Source organism: Heteronotia binoei, chromosome 15 (genome assembly GCF_032191835.1).
Source record: "Heteronotia binoei isolate CCM8104 ecotype False Entrance Well chromosome 15, APGP_CSIRO_Hbin_v1, whole genome shotgun sequence".
Classification (NCBI taxonomy): Eukaryota; Metazoa; Chordata; class Lepidosauria; order Squamata; family Gekkonidae; genus Heteronotia; species Heteronotia binoei.
In genome coordinates this window covers 1,032,752-1,050,915 of record NC_083237.1, presented here as the reverse complement: position 1 = coordinate 1,050,915, position 18,164 = coordinate 1,032,752, and the positions used below count along the sequence as shown (strand labels likewise).

The window sequence follows — 18,164 nt, the reverse complement described above, 5'->3', positions numbered from 1 at the left end:
GGCGCCCCTCCCCTCCCCTCCTCCGTCTGCGGGGCGGAGGGAGGCGCCGCGACGCTGCGTCAGGCGGGCTGGGCGCCGGGGGGACCGTGCGGGCGGGCAGGCAGGTAAGCGGCGCTGCGGCGGCGGGGAGAGGGCCCTGCAGGCCGGCCGGCGCCTCCCCCCCCTCCCTCCCCCCTCGGGCGGAGCGGTCCTCCCCGGCCCCGCCCGGCAGCGTCGCCGCGGCAACGGGATGATGGGCGCAGCAGGGGCGCGGATGCAGGCGGCGGAGGAGGAGGAGGAGGCGCCGCCAGGTGCGCGGCCGAGCAGGGCCTGCCCGCGGGCGGGGCTCTCATCCCGGCCTCTCTCTCTCTCCCCCTCCCCAGCCTGAGAAAGGAGGACTCCACCCCCCGAGCGGCGCGCCATGGACCGGCGACCCCCGTAGCGGCCGCGCCCCGCCCGCGCCATGCCCTGAGCCGCCCCTGGCCGGAGGGGCCCCCCGCCGCCGGACATGCCCCGCCGAGCCGGCCCCACATAGCAGGTAGGCGCCCGGAGGGACAGGCCCGGCGAGGAGCGCTCTGTGCAGGCTCAGGGGCCCGCGGCTCCCCCTAACCCCCTCCCTCTCGCTCTCTCTCTCTCCCCCCCAGCAGCGCCCCCCTCCGGGCGCTCTTCTCCCGCCGCCTGCCAGCCCCGGGAAGATGAATGCCAGCCCCCAGGAGGCTCTCATCTCCGTCTTTCTGCAGTTCGTGGAGGATCGGGGCCGCTGGGCCTACCGGGCCCTCAGCCAGACGCACCAGCCCCAGGATCGGGAGCAGCTGCACAACGAGATGAACCTGCTGTACCGCAAGAGCAAGGTGGAGTGGAAACAGAGCAAGGACGAGGAGCCCAAGAAGGGGTGAGTGAGGGGCACGCTCCAGCTGTCCCCCCAGGCCTCTTGGAATCGCCATGGGCCTCACAGGAGCCTGCCTGGGGGCCAGACAGCAGAACCAGCCACTGCTGGGTGGGAATCTACTCCAGACTCTGGGGGCAGGGAGGGCCAAGGGGGGGGGGGGGGTCACCATGATTCAGTCTGTAGCTGCGCAAATGCAGATGCTATGCTCAGGATGTGCCACATTGAACCAGGAGGCCCAAAGCTCAAAACAATGGCCCCGTTTTTAAAGACTTCCCTTACCTTGATGTTGGCTGCTGAGTGGTGGAGTCAGTAATCCCAACAAGGCCAGGCAGGACTAGTCTGGCTTTCTTCAGCAGATCCGTAGCTGGCTTCTTTCGAGGCCCATCTTGATGCGGATGTTTCTGTCATTCTCGTGTTCCGCTCCCGTGCAGACGGCTCTTCTGGTGTCATGGAGACTGAGTGAGGGTCTCTGGGTTGAGGGTCCTGGTGACAGGAAATTAGATCATTAGGAATACAGGGAAGGAGTTTTGTGTTGTGTGACTTGCCTGCCTGACCTGAAGACTGAGAACATCAGAGGTTGTCTAGACAGGCTTGGCAGCAGTGAGGCTGGGAAATGTAGTTGCGTGGTCCCAGAGGGGAAACTGAGGTTTCTAGGCAGAAGGCTAAAGGCCAGGCTCCCCCAGCATAACATAACATTTAGCCGCCCTGAGCCTGCCTTCGGCGGGGGAGGGCGGGATACAAAAATAAATTTATTCTCAAAATTGCTACCTGCTCCAGGGCCAGGTGACAGGTACAGGTTAGGAGTCCCGTGTGGTGCCAGGAGGGAAGGTAAATTTATTAGGCCTTGGAGAGCCAGTTTGGTGTAGTGGTTAAGTGCGCGGACTCTTATCTGGGAGAACCGGGTTTGATTCCCCACTCCTCCACTTGCAGCTGCTGGAATGGCCTTGGGTCAGCCATAGCTCTGGCAGAGGTTGTCCTTGAAAGGGCAGCTGCTGGGAGAGCCCTCTCCAGCCCCACCCACCTCACAGGGTGTCTGTTGTGGGGAAGGAAGGGAAAGGAGATTGTGAGCCACTCTGAGACTCTTCAGAGTGGAGGGCGGGATATAAATCCAATATCTTCATCTACCTCACAGGGTGTCTGTTGTGGGGGAGGAAGGGAAAGGAGATTGTGAGCCGCTCTGAGACTCTTCGGAGTGGAGGGTGGGACATAAATCCAATATCTTCATCTACCTCACAGGGTGTCTGTTGTGGGGGAGGAAGGGAAAGGAGATTGTGAGCCGCTCTGAGACTCTTCGGAGTGGAGGGTGGGACATAAATCCAATATCTTCATCTACCTCACAGGGTGTCTGTTGTGGGGGAGGAAGGGAAAGGAGATTGTGAGCCGCTCTGAGACTCTTCGGAGTGGAGGGTGGAATATAAATCCAATATCTTCATCTACCTCACAGGGTGTCTGTTGTGGGGGAGGAAGGGAAAGGAGATTGTGAGCCACTCTGAGACTCTTCAGAGTGGAGGGTGGGACATAAATCCAATATCTTCATCTACCTCACAGGGTGTCTGTTGTGGGGGAGGAAGGGAAAGGAGATTGTGAGCCGCTCTGAGACTCTTCGGAGTGGAGGGTGGGACATAAATCCAATATCTTCATCTACCTCACAGGGTGTCTGTTGTGGGGGAGGAAGGGAAAGGAGATTGTGAGCCGCTCTGAGACTCTTCGGAGTGGAGGGTGGAATATAAATCCAATATCTTCATCTACCTCACAGGGTGTCTGTTGTGGGGGAGGAAGGGAAAGGAGATTGTGAGCCACTCTGAGACTCTTCAGAGTGGAGGGTGGGACATAAATCCAATATCTTCATCTACCTCACAGGGTGTCTGTTGTGGGGGAGGAAGGGAAAGGAGATTGTGAGCCGCTCTGAGACTCTTCGGAGTGGAGGGTGGGATATAAATCCAATATCTTCATCTACCTCACAGGGTGTCTGTTGTGGGGGAGGAAGGGAAAGGAGATTGTGAGCCACTCTGAGACTCTTTGGAGTGGAGGGCGGGATATAAATCCAATATCATCATCAACTTTCTGGGACTAAGCAAACACAAACCTGCACAAAAGGGATGGGGCTTCATTTGAACCGAAAGGAAATCAGGCTGCTGGCACTTAATGTCAAAATGGTGTTACAGCTATGTTTAAACTAATTCCTGGGGGAAGCTGACAGGAGCTGAGGAGGCTCCAATTCAGAATGACTTACCCCAAAGGGATTGTGTGGTAAATTCTTGGGAAAAACTGAGTGGTGATGGGCTAGAACTCGTGAATGAGAATAGGGGCAGTAAAGGAGGCAACGCGAGGAAACCTGGTCAGTGGCAGAGGCGGGGATCCTTAGAGAGGTCGTGGTGCTAGAAGTCTCCGAGCCACGATGGGGAGCGAGAGCCCTTGTTGCTGGATAACAATGCAGATAGACCAGGCTTTTCAGAAATGTGGTGGGATGGGGGGAATCAACGGGGGACAGTTCTCGCTGGATACAAACTCAGGCGCGTCTGGGGTGTTGATGCTGTGTGCCAAAGACAGCTTTTGTGCATGTTAAGCGTCATCAAGCTGCTTCTGACATAGGGCGGCCCTACGAATTAACATTCTCCAAAGCGTCCTGGTGTTAGCCATTCTCAGGTCTCACCTATGGAGGGCTCTCGTGGCTTCCTTGATGGAGTATATCTGTCTTGGTTGGCTTTTCTCTTTTCCTGCTGCCTCCAACTTTTCCTAGCATTGTTGTCTTTTCCAGTGACTCTTATTTTCTGATAATGTGACCAAAGTACATTATCTGTACTTATCATTTCTGATAACTGACCATTTTAACTTCTAGGATCTCGGGAGAGTTCAGGCTTGATTTGGTTTAAGACTCGCTTGTCTTTTTGGCGGTCCATGGGATCTATAAAACTCTCCTCCAACGCCAGATTTCAAAGGAATCTACTTCCTTCCTGTGTTAGCTTTCTTCATTGTCCAACTTTCACCTCCATACATTGTAACGGGGGAAACTATGGAATGAATCAGCTTGATCCTGGTTGCCACCAACACCCTTACGCTTACAGATCTTTTTGAGCTCCTTCCATCTCCTTTCGACTTCTTGGGCGCAGTCTCCCTTTTGGTTGAAGATGGAGCCAAGGAATAGAAAATCTTGAACAATTTAAGTTTCTTTAACAGAAACAAAGTTGTGTAGAAGATATTGGCTTTATATCCTGCCCTTCACTCTGAATCTCAGAGCAGTCAGAATCTCCTTTCTTCCTCCCCCACAACAAACACCCTGAGAGGTAGGTAGGGCTGAGAGAGCTCTCATAGAAGTTGCCCTTCCAAGGACAGCTCTGCAAGAGCTATGGCTGACCCAAGGCCATTCCAGCAGGTGCAAGTGGAGGAGTGGGGAATCAAACCTGGTCCATGCACTTAACAACTACACCAAACTGGCTCCAGTTCCTTAGTAGTCATTACCTCTTTCTTCTTTGTTCAGCTGTAATCCTGCTTTGGCGCTTCTGCTTTAACTTTCATCAGTAGTCATGTCAAGTCTTTGCTGTTTTCAGCCAAAAATGTGGTGTCATCTATATCTCAAATAGTTAATGTTACTTCCACCAATTCTTACTTCACCTTCATCTAAATCTAATCCACTTTTCCTTATTATTCATTCTGCATACAAATTGAGGAGGCAGAGAGATAAAATACATCCTTGTCTGACAACTTTGCCTATCGGAAGCCATTCTGTTTCTCCATATTCTGTCCTAACAGTGGCCTCTTGTCTTCTTGGCAGTCCGTCCATCCATCCATCCACTGCAGTCCTTGACATCGACTGTGCATTAAAACAACCAAATGTTGTAGCATCCCCATTTCCTTTAAAGCCAGCCATTATCTACACAGTCTAAAGCTTTGCTGTAATCTGTGAAACACAAGTTGATTTGCTTCTGAATTCTCTCACCTGCTCCAGGAAGAAACCTAAATTTGCAATGTGATCTCTAATGCCTCTTCCTTTTCTGAACCCAGCTTGAAAATCTGGCATTTTTTTGTTCCATATATGGTAACAGTCTTTGTTGTAAGATTTTAAGCATTACTTTACTTGCATGAGCCCATGCGGGAGTCTGATTGTAGCTGCAGTCCTTGATGTCTCCTTTTTCAGAACTGGCATGTAAATTGAGCATTTCCAGTCTTTGGGCCATTGTTTCCGTTTCCCTTTGTTGGCACAATCTCATTAAGATTTTGATGGACTCAGTTTCTGTGGTTTGGAATAGCTCTATTGATATCCCATCTACTCCTGGTGACTTTTCTCAAATTACTCTCATTGCAGCTCTCACTTCACTTTCTAATACTGTAGGTTCCTCTTCAAAAGATGTTTCTCAGGAATCCATCACCCTTTTGTTTCTTGTAGAGTTCTTCAGTGTATTGTTCCCATCTTTTATTTTGTCCTAGTCAATTAATGTATTTCCATGTTGATCTTTCTGCATGCTTAACCGTGATTTAAATTTCCCTTTGATTTCTTGAATCTCGTGGAACAGATCTCTTATTTTTTTGTTGTCTTATGTTTCTTTATACTCGTCATTATAATAATTCTCTTTGTTTCTATGCATGAGTCACTGGAACGCTGCATTTAGCTTTTGATTCTGTTTCTGTCACCTCTTACTTTTGCTTTTCATCTATCTTTAACAATTTTAGGAGTTTTGTCAGTCATCCATGGAGGCTTTTCTTTTGACTACAGGAATAGTCTTTCCACATTCTTCCTTGATAGCATCTCTGGCTTCAACTCATAGTTCTCATTTATGTTCACTTGAACTTATTAATGCAAGTCTGTTGTTTACATGGACAGCATAGGATCAAGTAAACCAAGAAACATTGGGGGTATAAGTTTCTCCCTGGAATTGCCATGGGTGAAGAAGATAGTGAACCCTAAGGGATCCTTAAATGTGGGGATGTACTATTACACATCTGATCCAAACCATGAGGCAGATCTTGAGATAGAAATGGAAATAAGGGAGATGAGCAGTGTGCAAAATGTTGTAATACTGGATGACTTCATCAACTCACAGTTATTGGGCAAATGTGTGTTCATGTCATGCCACAGAAACAGGATTTCTGGGATGGCTGGAAACTATTTAAAATCACATTAACTGAGGCCCAAATAAAATATATGTTTCAACTCAGGAAATATACCACCAAGTCTAAAAGGATGCCCACTTGGTTAATGACTCAAGTCAAGGAAGCCATAAAATGGGAAAAGGTTTCATTGAAAAAGTGGAAGGTACCACTGAACAAGGTGAGCCTAAAGGAGCACAGAAGCAAAATGAATGTAGATTGACAATGAGGCAAGTGTCATGCAAATTTGAGGAGTGAGCTGTGAAAAAGATTATCAAGATAACAATAAGCATTACTTCAACTATATCAAGAGCAAGAAACCAGCCAGGGAGGCAGCTGGATCTGTGGATGACAAAGGAATGGAAGGACAGGGAAACAGAATGAATTCTTTCAGTTGGTAGCCATGTTGGTTTCCAGGAGAAAGCTGGATCTGAGTCCAGGAGTATCTCAGAGACCAACAGGATTTTGGAGGTTTAAGCGTTCAAGAGTCAAAGCTCCTTTTGTCACATGCAAGAACAAATCCTTTGCTTCCATTGTGCAAAAGGTGCATCATGGACCAAGGGTTGGAGATGCTGTTTTTGAGAAGTGTGCCTGGCGAATTAGGACAAATTGAGGTGACAAGAAATGTTCTAGGACTTCATATATATACAAATGAAAACGACTGAGTTTTCAGCTCCAAAGGTTCTTTAGGAACTCAAATGTGAAGTCTGCTAACCAGTAAGATATAACTTATAACTAAAACTGGCGTCTGTACCGATAGATGGGAAAGTGGCAAATGTTACAGCAAAAAGGGAGCCGGAGGGGTCCTAGGCTGGGGATTACAAGCCAGTTACCTGGGTCAGACTACGGTTCTGGCAATGGAGGGGAGGGATCCCACAAAGGTCAGTACTGGGAATGATGCTCTTTCATTTGTTCATACATGATCTGGGATCAAGCAGTGTAGTGGCCAACTTTGCAGATGATACTAATTATTCCGGATGGCGAAAACCAAGATGGGTTGTGAAGAGCTACAACTAAATCTCTCTAACTTTGGTGAGTGGGGATCAGTGTGGCAAATGATGTTCAGTGTATGTTTTAAAAAATCCCAACTCTTAAGTACATACTAATAGGATCTGAACTTGCTGAGACTGAGAGGGAAAGAGACCTTGGGGCCACAGGGAGAGCTCGAAGAAAATGTCAACTGCAGCAGTGACCAAGGCAAACTAGGAAGGGATGGAAAATAAAACAGTATTACAATACTCCTGTGTAGATCAGTGGTGCAGCCGCAGCTGGAAAACTGTGTACAGTTCTGGTCACTATATCTAAAAAGGGGCATTGCAGAGCTAGAAGTACAGAAAAGGGCAACCAAGGTGATTAAGGTGTTGGAGCAGCTTTCCTCAGAAAAAAGGCGGAACAGTCAGGAACTTTTCCATTTAGAAAAAGGTGGGTAGTTGTGTTAGTCTGTCTGTAGCAGTAGAAAAGAAGACAGAAGCCCAGTAGCACATTAAAGACTAACAAAAATTTGTGTAAGGTATGAGCTTTTGTGGATCACTGCTATCTTCTTCAGGTACCTATATATCTAACTATATGTATATAGATAACTTGTAAAAAAACCCGTGTGTGTGATACACACACACATGTATACAAGGGTTTGGTGTAGTAGTTAAGTGCACAGATTCTTATCTGGGAGAACTGGGTTTGATTCCCCACTCCTCCAGTGGCAGCTGCTGGAATGGCCTTGGGGCAGCCATAGCTCTGGCAGAGGTTGTCCTTGAAAGGGCAGTTTCAGCTACAAAGTGCTGCTCTGGTCCCACTCACAGGGGGTCCTTGCCAACCCACCCCAAGAGACAGCAGTTTCCTGCGTCCCACGGGGCAAGCATCGCAAGTTCTGTGGCCCACTGATCTGTGAAAAACACCAAGGTTATCCTGTGGAGCCTTGCTCACCTGTGCTCAGCAGCCGCCGCCTATGAAAACTGCAGGAGAATGGCAAATGGGTGGTCCACAAAGCATCAGCGTTCCTGGGAGCCACAGCAGGGGCATTCCTAGCTGCACCCACCACCAGTGGGGAAAGGGCGAGCAGGCAGGGCCCTCCAAATCCTGGAACTGGCCATGATTTGATTGAGCCTGACTTCTTATGCTGCAAGTTACAAACTTCCGAAATGCAAGAAGCCACGATTATTCCAAACAGGAGTTTCTGCCCAAATAATGAACCCCAAACTGTTTCTTATCCTGAGAACTGGTGCCTTGATGTCACTAGAAAGCAGTCCAGAGAAGCTCCAGCCACACATGCAGTTGTCTGCCCCAGAAGACCAGCAGAGTCACTAAGTCCCTCAGGGAACAAGACCAGTCCTGCGGGGAAAGGAGAGAAGCCAAAAGGCCAGAGAACCCAAGAAAGCAAAGGTGGGTGGGTGGAGATGGAAAGGTCTCGGTAGCCACCAAAGGAGGAGGTTCCACTTCCTCAGCTTCCACTTCCTGGGGATCCATCTCTGTTGGCTGTGTCTTTAGGAAGCCTTTCCTAACTCTTAGCTGGAATTTGTCTTCCTCTAGTTTAAAGCTTTTGAGTGAAGAATTCTTGGCCTCTTCCTTCCAAGTACAGGCGTCTTGTTCTCTTAGGTCCTCCCCACCCAAATCTTCTTTGGTTGTCAGAGAGGGAGGGGCTGTGGCTCAGTGGAAGATCCTCTTCTTTGCATGCAGAAGGTCCCAGGTTCAATCCCTGGTATCTCCAGTTAAAATGATCAAGTGATGCAAAAGACCTTTCCCCAAGACTCTTTTGAGTCACTGCTAGTCTGAGCATGCAAGACTGGCCATGACGGACTGATGGTCTGATCCAGTAGAAGGTGACTTCATATGTGCTCATCTGCATGTGTCTGCTTCATGTATTTGCCACATCAAGCATTTCTGGGTCCTTGGGGCTCTCCTTTGCTCAAAAGCTTGCCGGCTTCCTGCTTGAGCAGGCGCATGGAGGAACATCTAGGCTGAGACCCTTTCCCTCCCCAGCCAGCAAGGGGGAAAGTGGCCTTGTGGCTTCCTTCACTAGGCCGGTTGGTGGGGGGGTTGGGTTGTGCTGGTGGCACAGGTAACTCCTGTCCCAGCCAAACCAGGCAAGCAAGCATGGCTCCCCCCCCCCCCCCGGTCTGCAGTAAGTGAAGGGTTAAGACACCAGCAGGCAGCTGATGCTTGGCTCCTGCAGGTCACCCAGATGCAGTTTCCATGGAAACGGCTGGGCCACCAGCCAGTATCTTGCTGCATCCTCATGTTTTTGGTACCCAGGCCCCTGTACTCCAGTGAATGAAACCTGGGAAGTGGGGGGGAGACTGGAGAGTAAGAATGTTGCTAGTAAAGTAGGGTGTAGGAAGGGAAGACTTATGTGCTCTCGGCTGTGAGATCGATACGTGGTGGGGCAGGCTGGGAAGAGGAATAGGTGTGTGTCGGGGTGGGTACTGTGGAAACCTGAAGGCAGGTCAATTGTGGATCCGCCTGGACGGGGCCTATTACAGGGCCAGCAGTGTGCAACCACATCCAGTTCTGAAATCTGAACAGCAGCCCTGCACTGCTCCAAAGCTAGCTACTCTTTCTGGGTATCCTGTGAAGCAGCCTGTACCGTTGTTGCCATTGCTTGGCACCTAGAATGAGAGTGAATGCTGGGGTGATGTGCTCAGGCTTGGGCATGCAGGAGGGCCCTACTGAGGTTGGCATAGGTGTGGGGTGAGGGAGGGAAGTCAGAGCAGTTGGGGGGGGGGGGTCTCTTCCCTTTCTCAGTAAGGCTGCCTCCTTCCCTGAATGCTGCCACGGCTGCCCTGTCTTGCCAAACTCTGGTGTGAAGCTGGCAGTGGAGTCAGACAGCACCTCAGTCTTGCGAGCTTCTGGGACCCAGCATCTGTTGACGTGTGCCTGACTGCTGCTATGCTAAGAGAAGAGCACAGGCCTGTGAGTTGCCCCTGTGGGGCCCAGCATGGGTACTTGTTGTGTATGTTGAGAGGGAAGCATGGGGGAGTGGGGGGGGGGGGGCTGTGGCTCAGTGAAAGAGCCTTTGCTTGGCATGCAGAAGGTCCTGGGTTCAATGTGCAGCGTCTTCAGTTTAAAAGACCAGGTGTCAGGTGAAGGGAAAGGCCTCTCTCTGCCTGAGACCCTGGAGAATTGCTGCCGTTCTGAGTAAGCAAGACAGACTTCTCATTCAGTATGAGGCGGCTTCATGTGAGTTCGTATGGGGAAAGTGAGGAGCATTCTGGGCAGGCCCCTCCCAGTACTTGGTGTTTTGCCAGCAGCAGGCCGACGCACTAATGGCGGAGGGGAGATGGGTTCAGAAGACCTGGTAACTGGCAGCTGCCCCTCTGTGAGAGATGAGGCTGATGGGCTGGGGGTGGACCTTTGCAGAGAGGTCTTGCATGGGCTTCCCTGGACACCCTGGTTCCCAGGACTGTTCTCCCATTCCTCCCCCTAAGGACTTAGGAGGTTGCTTCCAGGGGCCCCAGTCAGCCCCTGGCTATTTTAAATAACAAGAAAGAGATGTTGAGATCAGAAGCCTTGGACTGCCTTTAAAAAACAAAGCAACGAGGTCATCCTCTGTGCCAGCCATTGCAGGTCTCTGGAAGTACTTGGGGGGGGGGAATTATTTCCCAGAATTCAGGCTCTTCTGAGGGGCTTTGAGCCAAGGATCCCCTGAATGAGGTGAAATAAACCGGTATCTAGTGGCACCTTGAGGACTGACAAGATTTTAGAGCCCACTTTGTCGGATGCAAAACTGAACCTGCCGGATCTAACCCAGTAGGCTCTGCTCCGTGGAAGTGTCTGGCCGCTGGAATTATTCCAAAACGAGGGGTGTTTCCTAATGAACGTTCACTTGATCTACTGAGTTGGGAAACTGTCAGAGGTGTCTGTTAATTCAGTGAGCACCACCAGCAGCCACCAGCACCGGGAACCTCGCAGACAACTGGGGGCACCTTTAAAAAACTCAGTCCACACCTGTCTGCCCAGTGGAGTCCTTGAGGCAAGATGGCGTCTGTTCTGTGTCCTTGGGCCTTCGCAGACATGGTTCCAGTGTTGCTCGGTAGTTGCAGGAGGGTTTCTGACCACCAGTGAAGGGTCTTCCTGCCAACACTCAACGTCCTGGTGGTGACTCTTCCTCCTCTCTCTCCTCTTTGCAGTTCAGCTAAGGAGCCTGGTGTGGGGAAGGTGCGGGACGTGGCCTCCTTCCGTCGCCACTTCAGGATGGGGTTCATGACTATGCCTGCCTCACAAGAACATGCCCCACACCCCTGTGCCAGCAGCATGGCCCCCCGGTCCCTCTCCTGCCACTCCGTGGGCAGTGTGGACAGCAGCTCGGGAGACGGGGCTGCTGGCTCTCGCAAGCCGCCTGCCAAGCCCAAGCGGCATCCCAACACCAAGCTGAGTGCAGAGGCCAAGACTGCCTTGGAGCCCGTGGGGAGCAAGAAAGGAGGAGGTAAGGGGAGAAGAGGGCCAGGAGGCCCAGCCAGGGCCCTGCCGGGTTACTCAGCCCACTCAGGCAGGCTGCTGCAGGGAGCCCTGAGGCCACTGACCGTGCAGAGGAAACACACAGCGGTCCCTCCCTTGTGCCATTTCAAGTAGCTCAAACGGGCATGGGGCAAGGGTGGTGGAAGCGCTGCTTTAAGACAAACCAGGGCCCTGATTCTACACACTTGTGCTCTGCCTCTCAGAGGGGATTTGGCAGGGGTGGGGCCAGGCTCCAGCCCCTCTGGCTGGCAGATCTGCCTCCCGGGCCCTCCCTGTCCCCAGGCCAGACCAAGCCTTCAGTCTGTTGGGCTATACTGGCCCCATGGTCTGGCAACTGGCTTTCCACAAAGGTGCTCTCTTTTGTGTGACTGTTCATCCTCCAGGGCTGAGTCTTGGCACTGAAAACGGGCCCCTCTGTGCTCGCATATGCAGACTGTCTTCTTTGTTTCTTGTCCACACTAGGTTCCCAAAAGTCCAGTGCAGAAGGTCGGGAGCTGGGCCGCAAGGTGCCCCCCCAGAAGCCCAAGCGTAGCCCCAACACCCACTTGTCCGTCTCATTCGATGAGGCATATGCAGGCAGGCTGCCTGGCCCCCCTCTGGGTGGGGCAATGCAGCGCTACAGCCGCGCTTTCTCTCACACTCAAGCCAAGGGCTCCGACGCTGAGGAGGACGAGCCAGTGTACATCGAGATGGTGGGAGACATTTTCCGAGGACCTGGACCTCCCTCTCAGGTGCCAGCTGCAGCGGACGAGGACTCTGACGAAAGCGAAGCCATTTACGAAGAGATGAAGTACCCACTCCCAGAAGAGGGGGGCGACTGCAGGCCCAATGGGGCACCAGCCTCGCCACGCCACCATCCGGCCAAGCGGGAGGCTGCTAAAGCAGTGTCCAGCACCAAAACCTCCCCGTGTGAGATCCCGCCGCCATTCCCCAACCTCTTGCAGCACCGCCCCCCTCTGCTGGCCTTTCCACAGGGCAAAAAGGGCTACAAAGGCCCCAGTCAGGAAGGATCCAAGCTGCCCATCCCATGCCACGCAAAGGACACACCAACTGCCCCAATGACGCCCCAAGTTTCCAGCCATCAGCAGAGGCCCGGGGATGGAGCAGCCTTGGGCCCTTCGGGTCGCGCCCGCAGCCACTCCACGCCACTGCCCCCCCAGCCCACTGGCCAGAGCAGAGTGGAAAAGGAACTCCCCAATTCCCACAGCATGATCTGCCCCCCAGCCAAGCAGGCCCCTGTGCCAACCCCCCCGGCAGCCTCTACCCCCTCCATGCTTCCGGTCAAAGAGAAGCCGGCCGTTTCGTACACTATGGTCTACTCTGCCGTCAAGGTCACCACACACACAGCCCCAATGGAGCAGAAGACTGAGAAGGAGATTTCAGTGCTGCATGGCTTGCTGTGTGCCCGCCCGTCCACAGTGCCCGCCTGCAGGCAGGCCCAGAGGGCATACACGCTGCCTGAGCCTCCACCCCTGGGCATGGTCTGGACTTATCCTGCCCCCTGTGCGGGGCTGAAGCGCCCACCGGCCTACGAGAGCATCAAGAACGTGGGTGCCAAAGCTTCCTCCGCGGTCAAGATCCCCCTCCAGGACCGGACATTCACCAGCGTTGCCTGCTCCCACCTCCTGCCCGGCGAAGACTGCCCCCGCCCAGCAGGAGAGGAGGAGGCGTTTGGGTGGGTGCTGCAGAGGAGAATGGGCTATGTGAACCGGAAGGTGAAAGAACCAGAAAGTGAGTCGGGGCTGCAAACTGGGGGGATGGGGAAGGGGAGGGGGCTCAGCCTGCCTCTGGCTTTGCCTGGGACAGCTGCTGGGACTTGCCTTTCTTTTGAGTGCTGATGCTTGAAATTGTGTCTTATCAGCTGCCGCTGAAAGAGATCCAGCCTGGTGTAGTAGCAGGCAAAGTGGCTGACTAGGACCTTGGGCACCCCTGGTACAAATCTGAAGCCCAGCACAAACTCAGCCTGGCCTACCCTGCCAGATTGTTGTGGGGAGCGGAGGAGAGAAGAACAATGTTCTAAAAGCCGCATTGAGCCCCAACTGGAAAGAAAAGTGGGATAGAAATAAGTAAATGCAAATTAATAAAAGGCAGGTTATAAATATTTGAATAAATAAGGGCGGGTGAAGCTTCTGCAGATGCCTTCTCGTAACTATTGAGGGACAAAAGTCCCTTGGATGTGTCTTGCCCTTTCTATGGGCAGGCTCCTTTCCCTCTCTTGTCTAAGACCAGAGTTTCTTTAGGGGGTGGACAGGTGCGCAGTACAGGGAATGGGCACCATATCCACATGGAACCCCTAGTCAGGGGTCCCATCTGCTGGATCCCAGCTATGTGGTGGCTGCAACTGCAGTGTCCACACTGTCCGAGGCTCAGCCCGGACTGACCCTGTTTGAAACGGCTGCCCTTGCCTTCTGGGGAGCCAGCTGAGAGGGGCCTGCTCTCTGCTGAGCCCCCCACTTTTTGCCCTAACAGAGGCCCCTGATTGCCCTAAGGCTTTTGACGAGAGTGACACTGCTCCCCCCAGGATGGAGAAGGAAGAAAAGGCTGGGTCGGGCCTGATACAGTCCGCCATCCCCGTCCGCACGCTGGGGCCTGAGGGCATTGCTGTCAAGATGCCCGGGGGACGGACAAACCTGCCTGTTCCCTGCCAGACCTTTCCTGCCTGTCACCGGAACGGAGGTGAGGAGGAGGCGGCTGTGGGGGTGGGAGGACAGGCCCTGGGAGGAGAGAGATTTCTGGACGAGGATCCACTGTGTAGAAAGGGGCTCTGAGGGTTCAGGGCGAGGGATCCCTGTTTGTTCTTGGGCTGCGGAATTTGCATCTGATGCAGCTGCAGAGAAGCAGGTGACCTTCAGATGAGGACAGACTGCAGAGAGCAAGACAGTATTGCAGAGAGAGAGAGAAGCAGATGTTTGCTCCCTTGTTCTTGAGGCTGGATTCACTTTACCCTGGGGGGCGGAGTTCTTTGGGGAAGGCCCCTCATACACCCTTCAGATTGTGTTTTATAGTTTTGGAGGGGGCAGAGATGTTTTGCCAAGGAGGTACGGCCTATGGGGTCTGTGGCTCCCAGCCATGATTCTGCCCCATGTGACTGGCAGCCAGATGAGTAACTTCCTGGGCCAGAGGGGTGGCGTTGCTGAAAGAGTGTGTTTCCTGCTTTCCCCCTGCCAGATTTCACTGGTGGTTACCTCCTGGGCCGCTCCGCATCCACCTCTGGTGTTCGACATGCTGTGGTTCACACACAGAGGCCGTGCAGCCATCCCCGGGACCCTGCCAGTCTGGTATGGTGGCAGGAAGGCGCTGGGGGGGGGGGGGCGCAGAGAGCCTGGGCCTGTGGGAGGGGGCTAGGCTGAGAGCTCTTGGCAGGTGGCCCTGCCTGTGAAAAGCAGAAGCCCGGAACTAGACATCCTTCATGCTTTTGATATGGGTTCTTTTGGGTCTGAGCCTGAATGGGTGGGCGGAGGGGAAGAGGGAAGCACTGGCCTCCTTGCTCACTGTGCCCTTTCTCCTCAGGCTCTGCAGCAATCACCACTGCTGGCCCCTGGGCCCCCCCAGGGCTCCCGCGAGCGGGACGGCAAGCTCCTGGAGGTGATTGAGCGCAAGCGGTGCGTGTGCAAGGAGATCAAGGCACGACATCGCCCTGAGCGCACCCTGTGCAAGCAGGAGAGCATGCCGATCCTGCCCAGCTGGCGGAGGAATACAGAGAACCGCAAGTCTGGGACGCCCCCCTGCCGCCGCCAGCAAACTGTGCTCTGGGACACAGCCATATGACGGCGCGGGGCTGAGCCCCGAGGAACCGGTGCCTTGTGCCAGCCAAGCTGGACACGGCGCAGGGCTAACTGCTGGCAGCGTGGTGCCCTGCCCGTGGGCCCTGGCCTGGGACTCACCAGAGACCATGGGCTGCTTGGGTGCTGCCCACTGCTGGGCTATGGCAAGAACACAACTGCTGGTGAAGCCCGGCAAATGGCTCTTTAGCCAAGATCCAGAATCAAAAGCAGTGCTGGGAATACCAGCATGGAAAACCCGCTGCCTCGCCTCAAGGACCCTCTGTGGAAACGGCTGCCCCACAGGCCCACCCTTAGAGTGGGGAATAGGTTGCCAGCTGGAACCCCTCGTCCTCCAAAGCAGCCACGTCTGTGCCAACAACCAACCCGTAAGATGCTGCCATTCATCTTCCTTGGAGGGGAGCTAGCGTGGTAGCTGTGGGGAGGGCAGTCGTGCCCCTGTCGTCTTTGCCAGGAGGGAGGGCTCCAAGCCTCAGAGGCAGTTCCAGGTTCTCACAGGGGTTTTCTTCCATCGCTGGGGAGGAGGGTGGGAAACAGGGCCGCCGTTTCCATGCAGAGCCCAGACAGGAGTGGCTGCAGTGTCTCCCCCTTCATCTGCCAGGCCGTTTGGTTGGCCAGTTCCTGGTCAGAGATAGGACTTCAAACTGGGATGCCTGAACACAAGCTGCCTCTCCAGCCCCAGGGGTGGGGCAGGGTGGAGAGAAGAAGAGCAGGCCCTTCATAGCCTCCCCATAAGGTTGAGCTGCTGCTTCACAGGCATCTGTATCTCTAACTGGGGCAGTCTCCATCAGCTTACAAAAGAAGCAAAAATTTCCCAGTCTGGCAGTGAAATTATGAAACCAGAGTTTTCTAGTCTAGCAAATTGGAGGAAGGGGACACAAACTTTGGGTTGAAAATGCAGTTTTCCAGAAACTTTTCTCCCCCATAATAAAAATGTCAATGTTTTCCCTCATAGGAAAGCTTTGATTTAGCCACATCTCATGTTTACAAAAATGACTCGCCATAGTGTCATTTTCCTTCTTTCCCGCCCTGATTTCTAATGTTCTGATTCATTTTTCTTACCTTGAGAGCCAGTCGTTCTGGATTTCAGCAGATGCCGGGAGACTCAAGGTTCTGGAATGCGTCACGTGCTGTCTTTACTCTCCTGCCGACTCCTCTCACTTAAATCTGCTTTAAAAACCCCCTTTTCACTGCCCAGAGAAATTAAACTGCAGGTTCAATATTTTTTTTTGGGGGGGGGGGGAATATTTCAGTGAAAATGAGCCTCCTTTTCCACTGGAATGGGGAGCGGCTTGGGTTTCGAGTGCTGTTAGAATTGTGCTGCTGTTCAAAGTCGGCCAGTAGGGGAGGGGTTATTGGGGGGGGAGATGAGAAAACTCTCATATTTGTGTCTTCTCTGGGCATCTGACCATGATACAAAGTCTGCATTCTGAACTCCAGCCTGGCTTCTTGCCATGGCAGCACTTCTCGCCCTCTTTGGGCACAGGCGGACTCCAGGGCCTCACAGGGTGGGTTTTGCTCAAGGTGGGTTAACAGGCAGGGTAGAGATCATGGTGGTGACTCCTGTTGCACTTCAATGTTGTGATCCTGCACTCAGTGCCTCCTTCAGAGGTGAGCACCTTCTTTAGACATCACCCCTTCCTGTTCACGGAGCTAGTCAGTAGGGTCACAGGGGAGCCCCAGAAGGCTCACCAGTGTCAGGAACATCCAAGCAGCAGCAGCCGCAGCTCTGTCCATCCCATCCCCTGGGCAGCCTCTGCCCTGCCTCTTGGCCCCACTTACGCATCTCACCTGCCTTGTAGTCTGTCTCTTGTTTGTATTCCTCTCCATGAATACCACCTCTTCCTGCTGAGCTTTCTCTCTCTGTCCTTGTGACGGCACATGCTGGCAGAGGTGGAGTCAAGGGGTTTTCCTCTGCCATGTGCCTGACAGCCCACCCATGGCCGGTGGAGTTTTGTTCCGTGTCTTCAAAATCACACCCTCAGCCAACAGATATGGGGAATGAAGCTTTTGGAACTGGTCCGGGACCCTCCTAGCACCGTCCATGCCATCCCCTCGCCCACTTCTGCTTCAGAACCGAGTGCAAATCCATCTGCCACAATTTCCTGTTAGCGTCCACAAGACACGGCTGGACCGGTTGGGGCGTTGGCATGAATTAGGGTTAAAAACTGTGTACGGCACCATCAGGGTGAAGGAGAACCCAGTCGGGACTCCTTGGTTTTATGCTCCAGCCCCTGATTTAAATATTTCATAAGATTGTCTAGCGTAGCAAGATGATGAAACTGCTTTGCAAAAATATTTATGCCGGGGATTCGTGGGAGGGTATTTATATATTGAAAAACAATGGAAAGAAAATAAAACTGTCACACTGGGTTGCTCTACTGTGGACTAGCTTCTTGTGTGTGATTCTGGCTATCTATTACAGGCAAAGAGCAGAGGAGAACACCAGAAACTGTGGGGCTGTGACTCGGTGGTAGAACAATCTGCTTGGCATGCAAAAGATCCTGGGTTCAGTTCTTAGCAGCTCCACTCAGAAGTATTAAAGGGCAGGTGACAGAAAAGACGTAAGATAGGGAAGTCAGGGGTGAATCCCATAAACAGAAGTAGTAGTTGCACGTCATGGATGGTGAGAGCGGTCACAGGTTCAAATAGACAAGGAAAGCAATGAAACAGCATAAATCATTTCAGAATTAACTGATATTGGTTCAAGGTATCATCTGATACAGTGTGTTGAAAACTGCCAATTAACATTTCTAAAAAGTGGGTCCTGTAGAGCCATTAGAGACTGTAATGAGTAAGGAAATGCAGGTCTCTGTTGAAGCCAGGATGACATGTAGTATTTAATTTCTTCATGAGTTCCAATTCAGAATTTTCATATTCCCTTTGAGGGTTTTTTTTCAGAGGGGGCAGAGCAGAACAGTAACTTTCAGTTCTGTAACAGAATATCCTGTGCTCCAAGGGCTCTCTCATGTGTAGAG

At 52.7% G+C, this 18,164-nt stretch overlaps 1 protein-coding gene across 1 annotated transcript; it reads left to right on the top strand.

Annotated features, from left to right (window-relative positions):
- The first annotated feature begins 495 nt into the window (after positions 1-495).
- Positions 496-17,567, top strand: NYAP1 (neuronal tyrosine phosphorylated phosphoinositide-3-kinase adaptor 1). The gene is made up of 7 exons (XM_060255749.1): positions 496-517; positions 627-871; positions 11,077-11,372; positions 11,867-13,135; positions 13,874-14,080; positions 14,573-14,682; positions 14,915-17,567. Exons 2-7 carry the CDS (start codon positions 675-677, stop codon positions 15,170-15,172), a joined length of 2,337 nt encoding a protein of 778 aa, XP_060111732.1. The 5' UTR covers positions 496-517; positions 627-674; the 3' UTR covers positions 15,173-17,567.
- Positions 17,568-18,164: the final 597 nt, after the last annotated feature.

Excerpts from the sequence above, each read along its gene's own strand:
- NYAP1 (XM_060255749.1), top strand. The coding sequence starts at position 675 with ATGAATGCCAGCCCCCAGGAGGCTCTCATCTCCGTCTTTCTGCAGTTC. Across the intron at positions 14,081-14,572 it reads TGCCTGTCACCGGAACGGAG|ATTTCACTGGTGGTTACCTC; the intron begins GTGAGGAGGAGG and ends TCCCCCTGCCAG. Across the intron at positions 14,683-14,914 it reads CCCGGGACCCTGCCAGTCTG|GCTCTGCAGCAATCACCACT; the intron begins GTATGGTGGCAG and ends CTTTCTCCTCAG.